The sequence below is a fragment of the Ipomoea triloba genome, chromosome 4, assembly GCF_003576645.1.
Source record: "Ipomoea triloba cultivar NCNSP0323 chromosome 4, ASM357664v1".
In the NCBI taxonomy this organism is placed as follows: domain Eukaryota; kingdom Viridiplantae; phylum Streptophyta; class Magnoliopsida; order Solanales; family Convolvulaceae; genus Ipomoea; species Ipomoea triloba.
In genome coordinates this window covers 31,528,838-31,543,605 of record NC_044919.1, presented here as the reverse complement: position 1 = coordinate 31,543,605, position 14,768 = coordinate 31,528,838, and the positions used below count along the sequence as shown (strand labels likewise).

Here is a 14,768-nt window from a genome sequence, read left to right as displayed (position 1 = left end):
TGGTAATGCCACAATAACAGTAGGACCAAAAATGTAAATGACTCTTATATATACACACACATATACACACACGCATGCACATATATACATTCTAAATTTTTATTCTAATAACCATACATACACCTTTAAAGTTAAAAATATTAAGCATGTAGTCAAAAGAGATGGTCAAGTGAGTAGAGTTAGTATTTAAAAGTTAATGTTAATTTTTATTAACACTCTCTTAGTCGAGCCTTTTCCACTGACACACTTTTGAATAATAGTGACGAGTTTCCCACGTCACCCAAGAAAAAGGTTTAATAATTAATGTATTGGGAGATGCTTACAAACTTTTGAAACAACTATAACCCATTTTGATATTTTGATAATAAATACAAGATTGGAAAAACTACGATTGCTAACCACGGAAAACCTTAAGGGCCCGCTTACTAACGAAAACTTTTAAATTTCCAGTTTTCATTCTCTATTTTTTATTCCTGTTTAGAAAATTTTTCAAATTTATTTTTTTAGATTAACGTTATAAATTAACACAAGTTAATTTTGAGTGAATTTTAGATTTTATATTTAAAATATTTTTACATATGTTTGGTTTATATGGATGTAAGATTTTTACATTTGATATCCAAACTAAATTTATATATGTATATAACATAATAACTAAAAAATATATCCAAATCAATAATCTATTGAGTTCACCTCAAATTTAGTTTAGATAATATCAATATTTTTTGAGCTAATATTTAAAATATTTTTAGATATACTCATTTGAATGACATGTATGTAAATACATATAAATATATAAATTTTACTTTGAATTCTAATACATGTGAAATTTTAATATATGATATTTGGACCGAACTTGTATTATGATATAATATAACTAAAAATATCGGAACCAATAATCTATTGAGTAATTGAGTTCAATCAAAATCTAAAACATTGTATAGAGTTCAATTTTTAATTTTGATAATGTGAATAATGTGTGATTTTAAAGTGTAAGCAAATAAGTTAGTTTAAATAAGTAAAGTAAGTAGAAAAGATAGAAGATGGTGATAAGTAAAAGAAGATAATGAATGTAATCATAGTAATGTGGTTATAATGACATATTACCAAATAGATGATTGATGATTCTGTTTTTCATTTAGAAAGCAATTTTTAAGAGTTTTTCAATTTTTCAATTTTCAAAATCTAAAACTGTACTAGTAAACATGTTTCTATTATCCAATTCTTTAATGTTTCAGAAAATTAGAGATATTTTTTAGTTAGTAAATGGGCCTTAAGGTTTGTGGTTGAAAATTGAGTTGTTGACAAATGTTTTCCACAATTTTGAGACTTAAAAAAAAAAAAAGAAAAAAAAGAAAAAAAAAAGATCATTGCTATCTTGATTACACATTTAAAAAAAAATCCTTCAAATTGATATTAGAGTCATACTCATACAAAAAGTTATGAGTTCGAACCTTTGTCCTACTTTATGTTCATGTTGCACAACATAAAATATAAATGTGCACTTAACCATCAATTTATACTTGTAGTTGATACTAAATACATTGACATCAAAAAGTAAAGTTTTTACGTCACCCAATAAAGAAGAGATTATATATATGCTTTATAATAATCCAAGTTGTACTAGGCCCAATAAAGAACTTATTCGTTGGACATTAGTCCAAATAGATATAACCCGGTTGTTATACCGTGGGCCATGGCTTAAAAACGGCGGCGACCGTTAAATTTCAACAAATCTTGTATTTTTGTGTGTTCATAACAAAATGAAACTACATTGTATCTAAAATAAAACTGAATAACTTGTATCGCATATTGTATTTATATTATCAAATGAAACTGTAAGTGAATTGAAATGATACTTTAGTTGTGTTGAAATGAACACTACTACAAAAATTACCATAAGAAATTGGACAATTGCATAGTTAATTTTATAATTTTGTACTTATATTTCTCAAATTTCTTTGTGTTATCACTCTCTCGGGTTGTGTAATGGTATTAGATTGATAGTTACCAAGTTGGCAGAACACGTAATAGAAGCTAAAAGAAACAATTCCCATGCATTAATGTTTTCATATGCAATGACTATAAATAAAAGCTAGGGACAACGGTTATCTCATGTTGAATTGCTATTCAAAAAGCCAGTATTTGCACACGGACAATTATATATGTAACTGATACACTCTCATTTGTACTTATTTTACTTGTGTTTTTATGTAGGTTTTATAGTTAATTGTGTGATAAAATGTTGTGTCCAATGCTTATTTCCTTGTTTTCATATTTTAAATGGTATAATGCTTGGTTTAGATGTTTTTGATGTGTTTAGAAGTGCATTAGAACTATTTGGGAGCAAAAGCCAATTCAAAGGAGCCAAAGAGTTGTAATTCCCGCTACCATGGCGACATCTTGGTAATCGGACCATATCTCTTCCTATGAATATCCAAATGAGATGATTCTTGAGCCATTGGAAAGAAGACTTCAAGGGCTACAACTCTTATGAAGACATCAAAGTGTAGATCAAAAGGAAAACTGGTCAAAAGATCAAAGAGTTGTAATTTCTGCTAAATATGGCGACACCTCGGTAATTGGACCATATCTCAGCCTAGAAATATCCAAATGAGGTGATTCTTAAACCATTGGAAAGAAGACTTCAAGGGATACAACTCTTATGAAGACATCAAAGTGTAATTCGAAGGGGAAAAGGGTCAAAATCAGGATGCAAGTCGGAACTGCGTCACAGGAATTTTCGACGCGTCGAACTCAACTTTCGACGCGTCGAAAATCCCAAAAATGAGGCAGAATAGCCTCGTTTCGGCGCTGTAAAGATTCGACGCGTCGAATGTTGGATTCGACGCGTCGAATGTCGCAGATCTGCGATTCTAAACTTCTAAAAATTGTCATTTTTGCCCTCCATTCTCCACCCACTATAAAAGCATCATTTTCTCTTCAAACCCTAAGCTTGGCTGCGGATTTTGGACAAAGGAGAGCAAGAAAGGGAAGCTATCATCTTCTCAAAGAGCTTGAAAGGAAAAATCAATTGGAGAAGAGAGATCAAAGAGAAGAGCTTGGAGGCATCATTCGGGAGAATTTCTTCCTCTCTTTTCTATTTTAAAGCTTTATTGTATATTTGTTGAATCTATTTTAGCCATGATAGGCTAAGCTTTCCTTTGGGATTTTTGGATTGATAAGTGTTTATGAACCTATGTGCCTAGTTCTTGAATTGCTTGAATGAAATATCTATTTGGGTTTATTACTTGTGTTGTAATTGTGGCTTAATTTCTTGATGCTTGTAGTTAAGGATCCTAATTACTTGTTTCATTGCTAAATTTGTCTATGAATTAGAGCACCCACAATTGCACTTGATTCTTGTACCTCGAGAGAGGACATGTTGATTAAGGGATTTATTGTGAATAGCTCACGAGAGTGAGTATTCCAATTGTGAATAGCCCACGAGAGTGGGTATTCCATTTATTGCTTGTTCTTGATTATATGTTGTGAATAGCTCACGAGAGTGAGTATTCCAATTACCATGTTTTGGGATTGAATTACGAGAGTAATCTTTCCCTTTTAGATTGCAATCATCCACACTTGTTGAACCCGAATGATTATTTCACTTTAGATTGGCACTAGGTGATTAAACACTTTGACACCCAAAAATCCCGCTCTTAATCTCTTGTATATAAAAGTCCGTTTGCCTTGCTTCATTTATTTTATTTTCATAATTTTAGATAAATACCCATTGTTAACGTAGGAATAGCTTCTCCTGAATTAATTAGTAACTAGTGCTTAATACCCCGCTTCCCTGTGGATCGATAACCCCGGAATACTCCGGGTATTTGCTTGTACCTAAAAATGCTACGACCAGTAACCGTATATATCTAGAGTGAGCAATTCTAAAGGTCTTAAAATTTTGATTTGTAATGAGTTAGATAATAGTCGTAATTCAACCACTAATGTAGTTTACAAAAAAGTCTTTAATTAATAATTTGTAATTTAAATTTTTTTTCTCGTTCTATATCACTAACGCTTACACTTTTAAGTATGTTTAAATCTCAATTCTGAAATCTTACATAAATTATAATATCCACGAAAAATGGTTATCTTAGAATACAACAAACATAAGTTCATTAATTCTAAAAGTTATTACTGTGAATCATACGGGTAAGTTATTAGTATCATAATAACGTCATAAATATGTGTCACTAAATTACAAAATAACAATGATAATAAAATTCTTTAATTTGTTGCTTTCTTAGCTTTCTTGAAGTTTACTAATATTATTTGGCTAGCTAGAATGGAGTGGCCTGCATATCAGCTGTCCTAGTCTGGATAAGCTCCACACGCCAAGAAAACCTCATCACCACGTTCTAATTGTCTTTGTTTTTCTTTTGAAAAATACTTAATTTTATTCTTGGCTTCAATTTTATTTATTTATTTATTTATTTTTGCATACGATGGTATTCTCAATAGCTATGATACTAATATAGTAATAATCTGGGTTGTAGTCACAAAATTTCACTTTTAATTACATGGAGAAAGTTTAACCCAAAACTCTTTAACATGACGTAAGATTTATTAGATTTGAACCTCTTACCTAAAATCTTTAAACTTAAGTATTTTCTTTATTAAAGATTGCACTTCAATTTCAAGAACTATCACTATATTTGTCCTAAAGTCTTAGGAGAGGTAGATCACTAAATATGTTACAAATCACCTTGTTACAAGTTTAGATAGTTTGACTTTCATGCTAATTAAGTTCAGTGGCAAAATTTTGTTTTTAAAAGAATTCTTTTTTAGTCATCAAAAAGATAAAATATTATGTGTTTCTTGTGTCAGGGGTGGGAAACCTAACATTGATATATATGGAGTTGGCAAGCTATAGGTGGATGGCTACTCTTGGTTTTTGACTTTCTATATATATATATATATATATATATATATATATAGCTAATGTATTAATTATTGCTAATTTTGAATATAGCTCAATTAGTTAACTAATTTAAAATAAATTCAGCGATATTCAAATATTAACAAAAAAAAAAAAAAACACATAGGTATGAATTTTGTATGACCTTGTTAAATTGCGAAACATAAAAGCTGAGTCTGGAAGAGCATGCAAAGGGATTGTATTAACCATTTGTGTTTAATGTTTCTGGTCAGAAATTTAATACTTAATAGAAAATAAGACTTTAAAGAAACACCATATATACTTTTTGTCTCCCCAGGCCATGTCCTTTAATATAACGTGTTACTCATTAATACTCACTAATTACCACACTTTAATTATTTAATATCCTATGGCACAGAATATCATATAGGTTTTCCCCAATCTCAAAGAACCATTAGAAGAGAGATAAATTGTCAAATGCACACTAGTGGAGTAGGGTCGAAATGTTACATACAACTGCTATCTACAAAGGAGCTTACTACATATCCAAGTTGGGGATTGAACTCCTCATCATCCTATCATTTATCCTTTCAACCACTAGTTTATGTTTTAAGTGACACGAACTATCGTGCATATATGTATTGTAGTTCTAGCTTAGTCCTGTCAAATTAGCTTTCATACTTACACACACATATATAGGGGATGGTTCATGTGAGAACACCCACATAAAAAGTGTGGACACATCCACACCCTCCATCTTAAGAAATCAAATGTTAGGATCTTACGATTATTAAACTTTTTAAATTTGCAATAATTATAAAATGAACCTCATCAAGTTCTCAATGAGTATAATAATTGACTTAGATATTTTTTTTAATTAAAATTTTCAACCATTAATGAACAATGAAATGTTGAGCTTACTCATCACTTTTTATAGGATGATCATATTCTCATTGATCATGTGATCGAAAAGCCTTCCCGTAGAAATAAAGACTTCAATTCTGATCTCATCAGAATTGAATCAGAGCCTCCTTAGCTTTCTCATTCATCAATTTCATCCTCCTAAAGTCTATGATCTCAAAGAGTAAAACTCCCATAAATTAAAGGTAAAGTAAGGTATCTAAACGTAAATTTGATCATTAGATTATAAGTTTAATTTACACAGATCGAGTCTTAATAAGGTTATTAATTAAAAGGTATGATTTGAGCGTGAATGTTAGATCAAGCATGCATGATATATAGCTATATATATTCTTGAGAAAACCCTAAACTGAAGTTTTAGATATTGCAGAACTTATGAGTTTTTCAGCTTCTAAAATACAAACATTTATCCCCTAATTTTGTACCGAAGGAAAAACAACACAATAAACATTTACGGATTAATTAAGGATTATTAATTAATGTATTAACAACACAATAATGAAATGAGTTTTAGTGTCATTAGTCAAAAAAAGGCATGTTAATGGTCTGAATGGTACCAAAGCTTGCCACGGTGGAAGCCGGCGTGTACAAAGACGACGGAGCCGAGGACGGCGGAGAAGTGGAAGAGGACGACGAAGAAGAAGAAACAACAAGCACCGACGGGGGAGGAGGCGACGGCGGGGGAGTAGGTGTGGGCGGAGCTTGCGGCAACTCAACGACGGAGACGGCTCCCGCCGCCAAAGCCGGCGCGGAGGTGATGATGCTGTTGGCGGCTGCGGCGGCGGCGGCTTCTCGATATTTATGCCTTAGAAGCTCGGCTCTAACCGCATTAAGCTCGGCTTGTAGGAACTGAATTTGCTGCTGCAGAGCCGAAATTGCACCCATGCAGCCGTACACCGGATCTCTCAGCCGCACGTTTGCTTCGTACACCAAACTGTTCGCCGCGTCCGACCTCTGGCTCTCCGGCACCTCCTGCGCATACAAAAAGATTAGAGATACAGAAACTCTCACGCCAAGACTGTAACTCGATCTGCTTAAAAAATATGGAGTAACATTCTTTGCTTACTTATTCTTCAAAAAGTTAATAGCTCACATTCCAAACTCTTCTTAGCTCACTTTAGATCCAAATAACCCTTTTTCACCACACACCTACCTCTTATTACCACTTTAGACTCTTCTCAACACACTTTAGACCCAAATAATCATTGTTCTGATCTCTTTACACCTCAAACTCTTCTCAGTTAATTTTGAACCCAAATAACTTATTTACACAAAAACATCAATTAATAGACACCCAAATCAAATAGCTGACTTTACACCCAAATAATCATTGTTCTGATCTCTTTACACCTACCTCTTATTACCACTTTAGACTCTACTCCAGACTTATTTTTCAAATTAAATAGCTGACAACTCAAACTTGGAACTCTTCTAGACTCACTTTAGACTCAAATAACCTTTTTTTTTTTTTTGCTCACACACTCACCTCTTAACACCCCAAACTCTTCTAACTCACTTTGGATTCAAGTAATGCTTCGTCACGCACTAACATCTCAAAAAAATACTCAAGTCAAAATTTTAACTCCGATCCACCACAAAAGTTAGTTTAATAATTTAAAATTTAAGCAATCTTAAATACTACCCTCATTCATAAAAGAAGGGATCAGAAGTGAGATTGTATCATTAATCTATCCCAAGTAATTAAAGAACGTAACCTGCGGCTAATAACATAACTAACCATGAGCATCTTGGAAACGTTGCTGGCGCCGAAGACTTTGTGAACGGCGGCGAACTTGTGGGGCTCATGCGGGGAGAAATAAGGAGAGAAAGGGCACTCCTCCGCACATCTCCTCCTCAACAGCTTACATGCGGCGCAAGGTGTAATAGTATTCAACGTCGTCCCCAAAACCTGCCGTCTTCCCATCACCATCTCCGGCGACGATAATGAAGCTGCAGCCTCCATCTCCGTTTTCAACTTTCTCCCAATAATCTCATCTACCCTTTCCATACCAAATATATATCCTATTTTTTCTTAATTTCCTCGAAACAGAAACAAAACCAACCGGTTTGGTTTTACATTCAAGAATGGGGTGTTTAATTTGGTCTCTGTGTTGGGAGATGGAAAGGGAGAAAGAGTGCTTGAAAGGCAAGCGATGAATGAAAAGTATCAAAGAAGAAGTTAGGTCAATGTTTTTGTCATTAATTATATATATAAGAAGCTACATAGATAGCTAGCAGGAACAAGAAAGGTTAATTATTAATGTTATTATTTATTGGTAAATCAATTTTGTTTATTACTCAAAAAAATTCTTTTTTTTTTTACTTTTTATTTTAAGGTTTTTTTAATATGTAGTAGTAATTTTAATGTAATTTATGAATAAATTTTGATTAATCAAATCAATCAACATAATTATAATGCATGGTATTTAATTAATATTTATAATCACACAAATAATGGAACAGTGAGCAATGCTTGTTGTGACAGAAAAAATTCATCTTCACTAGCTATTTTGAGAGTGTAAACTTGATAAACTTGGTTTATATATAATAGCTGGCTGGCAAATTACATCAGAGAAATAAATTAAATCTCACTATTATAATTCTATATAACAAACTGAGTCAAAAAATATTAATAAGAATCAAACATTGTTATAAGAAAAAACGTAATTATCAAATACGAAAATTATGTTTCCATATATATAGTTTCCACGTGAGATACATTTTAAAGAGGGGCGGCGGCCAGCTTGATAAGATGGGATGGGCAGTGAGGAGATGAAAACAGTTTCAAGATAGTCAACACGGTTTATTTTTATGTAAACTTTTGTTTTTTTTAATAAAAATTTGAGGTTTGATATACACATAAATTCTAAGAGAATAATCAACTCTATAAATAGATGTATTTCAAAAAAAAAAACTCTATAAATAGATAATTGAAATAGGGGGATTAGACTACTCTAATTTTATTAAAATATTGAATTATAACAATATTTATTTTCATAATATTTTTTTGAGTACTTTATTTTCATAATATATTATAAAGAAAATAACACTTTTTTGTTCTTGAACTATAGAGAAATTAAATAACACTTTTCATCTCTAAAAATTTAATAATGTCATTTTTTATTCATCAATTGTATGCGAAGTTCTATTTCCATCTATAATTATGTTCAAAGCTAAGTTGGGTAAATAAAAATGTACAAGAAAGCTTGTTATTGCTATCAACCTTATTCGATAAATAACTACAAAGAAGTAAATTAAATAATATTTACATGAAGTCAAATTTAAAATATTATTATTACCAAATTATCTATCATATCAACTTCTCAAGATTTTCATAAACTTAATACAATTATCAAGGCTAATAAATGTTCAACTCAATTGATGAGGGATAAGAATCCTTTTAATTAATTGTTGAATTTAAAAGGATTTAAATTAAAGAAGCAGAGAAAATATATAGATTAAAGGGAGCAGTGTCAAAGGTAGCCCACGTGTGAGTAATTGCTGCTGTTGACTTTGGACAACAACCAAATGGGGTTGCTTCACACGTTGAAAACCTAGCTGTTTTTTCACATTTCCGATAATCTTTTTTTTTTTTAATTATTTTTTACACTGGTTTTGCCCATTGGAATCCCCACTCATTCCCCTACTATACACAATATTTTTCTTTTCTTTTTTTGCAAACTATACACAATAATTAATCACCTACTTATACACAATAATTATATATAATTTATAAACTTTTTTGACTTGCGAGATCATGAAGTCGATTTTACCCAAATGAAGGAGTAGCATGTGAAACGTCTCTTCAGTCATCCCATTAAATCTGTGTTACCTTAAATTAACTATATGACGCAACTGGCCTGATCGATCAGTAGATGAATGCCATGTACCCCTTAGCTTGTACATACTGTCAACGAAATTTTAGCATGTGTCATCTGATTCAACACTATAAAAGCTGAATTGAAAATCATGATCGAGATGGGACTTTTATCCTATAACACTTTTAGCATTTTTCGACCTTTCTAGAGCTTCCTCACTGAGAACTCTATATATTTCTGTACGTGTATTGAGAGTTATATATATATATATATATATATATATATATATATATATATATATATGTATATATATATTTATGATCATATATGAAAATAGTTCCTTAGGTGAGAACATGCGAAAATGCATAAGTGCACACAATCTACTCCCAGACATGCATGGATGACAATGGAGACCCTTAAGTAGATTATGTGCATTCATGCTTGTTCGCATGTTAATGTTCTTATTTGAACACAAACCTATATATATCCCTTTCAACAATTGTACATATGATGTTTATATTAACATACCGTATTATCATCGGATAATAAATGTTATCACAACTATATAGATATAGGTGTAGCTGATTGTCTGGTTGCATCAAGTACTATTGACACTTGACAATGTTCGTTACATTAAACTATACCTATATAGTTGTGCCAAGAAAAGTATTTTTATTTGGAACATAATTAAGGTGAAAGCAAGGGAAAAAAAGAGTGAAAATAAACTCTTAGAATTTCAAAGTGGATAGTATCGCGAAATAAAAGACAAGTTAATTATATCTTTTACGGTCACTTCAAAAATAGTTACGTTTTCATCTACTATACATTTTAAATTAACTAAATGATATGTACATGCATTTCTTTCATAATAAGTGTGATTTGAAGTGAATCAAACGTGTCAAACATAAACATATTAAATATCAAACACATAAATTATTCAAAATTTTAATTAATATTGTTGTAATTCAATTTCAAAATACAAATAAAACAAGAGTAGAGTTATTCATCATCAGTTTTCTTGTTATACATCCTTTTCAACATAAAGAGACAATATATGATGAGAAAATGATTGATCGAGCGATGTATTACCTAGATGCCTTGATTAAGTCCTGAGGCTAACATTTGCTCTTTTAAAATTATTTTTTACTCCGACCACATATTGTCCGTTTTGGATGAGACCTTAAAAAATAACAAAGCACATCTTGACTATACTTTCCAGACTTATGAGGCATTTAGTTAGAATGAGGGAATTATGAGAGATATGAATTGTAATTCTATGGGGAAAAATACGTAGGAATTCAAATTTCATTGTTTGGTATGCATGAATATAATGGGTGGGAATGAAATGGAACGAAATGTATAAAGACTAAAATGTAATTGTATAATAATAATAATAATAATAATAATAATAATAATGACAAAATCATAATTTACTGTGAAATTTCAATTTCATAGCCTATAGAATTACAATTCCTGGGGACTTTAGAAATCGCAATTCTATGGATTAAACCAAATAATAAAATTTTTTATTTTATAAAGTTTGATAGGAATAGAATTGCAATTCCATCTTGCCAAACACCCCATTAAATCAAAACTTCTTAGTGAAATGAAAACTATTTTCTCTTATCCACAGCTTATGAGTTTATCCTTTTAAATAATTATTTGCTCATAATTAGGCCTTATTTGAACTATATCCGCCAATGTCAAAGCTATATTGGTTTTTGTCAGTCAAGGTCAAAATTCCGGCACCTCCTATGCCGTTACTGTTGAAATTTCAGTTATGTTTTCTCTTTTTAATTCAAGATTAAATGAAATATTATATATTCATGTTAAAAAAAATTTAGTCATTTTTTTTTAATAAAAGTCAAAGTCTACCGTGAAATTAGAGCTAAATTCAAATTAGTCTAATCGTGATCGATGAAGATACTATATGTTATATGTCCTTTTAAAAAAAAATCTTTCAATTTGCAAAAAAAAATAAAAAATCGCTCCCATTATTTCATTAGATGCTTTTTTTTTTTTTTTTAATTGTCTTTGTGTGTGTGTGTTTATAATTAAATAGATCAACAATTATTACTTCTTTATTTAAAGTAGGCTCTAAAATTTGTTAACCCTCACTTGAGAGAGGGACCACAGTGCACATAAGCACGTCGCATTAGGAAGGCTGTGTGTCAGTGTGTGTGATAAGTTCAACTAAAAAGGTGCCTAATAATAAACTTATTACATTTAGGTACAAAAATCATATTCTACCAACACACCTATTATTCTCAATAAATTATCATTATATACGGAATGTGGATATCAATGAAGCATGAAAAAAACTCAATACAAAAATGTTCCATATGCTTAAATTTACAATACATTTAATATGGATAAAAATATACTCGTAAAACATGACGGGTCTCCAACATGTATCGCTTACACACTTATATTAGGCTCATTAATTTCTAAAGAAGGGGACACAAGAATTTACCTACCTAGACCTTTGCGATCATCCTTCATACACTCCGGCCAGATAGATATGTCTAGACTCAAAATACAGGAGTTAAACATATCAATGACAAATTTTACTTCAACCACTAGCTAGAACATCCCTTTTATGCCATCAATATCCTCCCTACCCTTTCAATACTCTTTCAAATCTATATGTGTGCATTAAATATACTTTTTTCAAAAATAATAACTTTTTTTAAAATATCCAATTAGATGTGAGTATTTTCTAAACGGAGGGATATCGATAATCATATCATTGGTTGGTAAAAGGTTGATGCGGTCTACTAGGAAATAGTTAGGGAACAGAAGTCCACTCAAACCAAAATTAACCTAAACTAGGTTGGATAATGTCTTCATATGTTACATACATACATATATATATATATATATATATATATATATATATATATATATATATATATATATATATATATATAAATTTAAGATAAACCTCGCATCCACTACTTAAAGATGTGTAGGGTTAAAATCCGTATTGTGATCATATTCAGCAAAAAACTACAAGAAAATAAATTAATTTAAATTATCTATAATTGACTAGAATTCCTATATACATAAGAATTACACTCCAAAATACATACATATATATATATATATATATATATATATATATATATATATATATGCATGTGTACGTACGTATGTACGTACATACATACATGTGTATTTTTTAATGTTGGTTATCAATCACTAAGGCAAATGACCATAAATAACCATTTAAAAAATCAATAATCGAAACTAATCAAAAACTGAATTTTTTTAATCGATTTGGTTATCGATTATTGGGCAGTGAACTAATAATTTGGTCACTCCTATTACCTGCTTTTTACTAGTGATAAGCTCTCATCTAACTATTACTAATTTGGTATAAGTGATAGTTTAATTTGGTTGCCTTGGAAGGATCAAATATACATGTGTACCTCGCTATAAAATATATAAATAAATATATATATAAGATATTACTCCGTAATTAATTAATTTTGGAGTATGTATAGTTTACTACATACTTATCACTCAGATGAGCTCTCACATACAAAACTGGGTTTGCTTTAAATGAAGGCCAAATAGACCCATCACTTTTTGGTTTGATCCGTATTTTAAGGCTACAAAGTCGCACTCTTGTTCCTAAATCCTCAATTCATTTGGCTTAAACCCTTAAGTACCATGTTACTATAATACTATATAGAATATAGATAAACACATTCACATGCACATGCATCAACTTAGGTCAATAATTCTCTTTTTTTTTTTTTTTTTAAAGTTCAATTAGAGACCTACAAGGTGCCCTGAAATGAGTGATCGAGTGGGTGGAGCAAGATTTCTATACTCGGTCAAGTTCACTGCATATATATATTCTTTCTAATGCGATAGTTTACAGACTATTATTACATAGAAGGGGGCTTACCATTTACCTATAATGTACATCTTCATATATATAGTGTTAGCGGATTTTTTCTCACACACACATATAGTATTTACAGCTATTACATTGACTCGAGTAGAGATTGAGTGGGTAGAGTTTGATTTTTATATTTAAATGTTCACGAATTTAATTCTTACCAGCTCGGTCGATGAATTATTATGCAAACCTACTAGACTATTCATCAAGCACAAATCAAACCTACTAGACTATTCATCATACACAAATTATACCAACTACCCACCCTTTCCCCATGATATGATACCAATAGTCATTACCGTACCCTAAACAATGATATGATATTGAGAATTGAATCTATTTCGATATATATATGTACAGTTGAAATATATATAAGCAACTTTTTAAATATATCGATTAGTGTGGCCTTTACTTGTAAATGGAATATTTGACATGCACTCATAGAGATTAGTTGTTAGTTTCAATGTTAAGTTGAAAACATTATTGAAAATTTGAGTTTTTTTTTTTTAAAATCATAGATTATCGAAAATATGATGATTTAATCGATAAAGATTTTCTATCACTTTTGTTTGTGATAAGTGTAATTGACCACTTTTTAAACATTTATTTTTAAAATTCTCAAAACATGAGATTTTTAAAATTCTCATAGTGATAAAAAGTTAGTTAGAAAGGACATATTGAACCAGAAATCGTAGGCTTCTAATCATTTTAAGGTGACTAGAAATAACAACGAAAGATTTTTGAAATTCTCAAAGTGGTTTAAAAGTTAATTGGTAGAAAATGTGATTTTTGATATGAAATCATGAACTTCTAATCAATTTAGAGTGGTCAAAAGGTGTGATATAGCCTAAGTAGTTGGTTAGTTAATTAGTTCATTTGTTATATCAATTTTTATAGGAATTGCAAGTAAAATAAGGTGCACTCCATTTTTTCTGTTACGGGAGAAATTCGCAACCATTATCTAAGTGTATGTAACTATGTACCAGATAAATCAAAATTATTATTAGGGCTAATCACATATAAAGGGTAAACAACACTGAAAAACCCCTATATGCGATGAACTAAATCCTGAAAAAATGTTAGCAAGAATAAAACTCGTGACCTTCAAATACGAGAATCAAATCGAGTCCAATTTGGGAAGAAGGTGGGGTGGGGGTGAGGAGTTCTCCAAGTATTCACAAATATATATATATATATATATATATATATATATATATATATATATATATATATA

General features: G+C 30.6%; 1 protein-coding gene across 1 annotated transcript; it reads right to left on the bottom strand.

Annotated features, from left to right (window-relative positions):
• Positions 1–6,155: 6,155 nt before the first annotated feature.
• Positions 6,156–7,939, bottom strand: LOC116017068 (LOB domain-containing protein 15-like). Its single transcript, XM_031257588.1, has 2 exons — positions 7,545–7,939; positions 6,156–6,778 (listed from the first exon to the last, which is right to left on the bottom strand). The coding sequence occupies exons 1-2, from the start codon at positions 7,812–7,814 to the stop codon at positions 6,326–6,328; spliced, it is 723 nt and encodes a 240-aa protein (XP_031113448.1). The 5' UTR covers positions 7,815–7,939; the 3' UTR covers positions 6,156–6,325.
• Positions 7,940–14,768: the final 6,829 nt, after the last annotated feature.

Bases quoted from the DNA above. Each gene is read 5' to 3' on its own strand.
- LOC116017068 (XM_031257588.1), bottom strand. From the start codon at position 7,814: ATGGAAAGGGTAGATGAGATTATTGGGAGAAAGTTGAAAACGGAGATG. The intron at 6,779-7,544 runs GTTAGTTATGTT...TTGTATGCGCAG, and splicing joins ACGTTTCCAAGATGCTCATG to GAGGTGCCGGAGAGCCAGAG.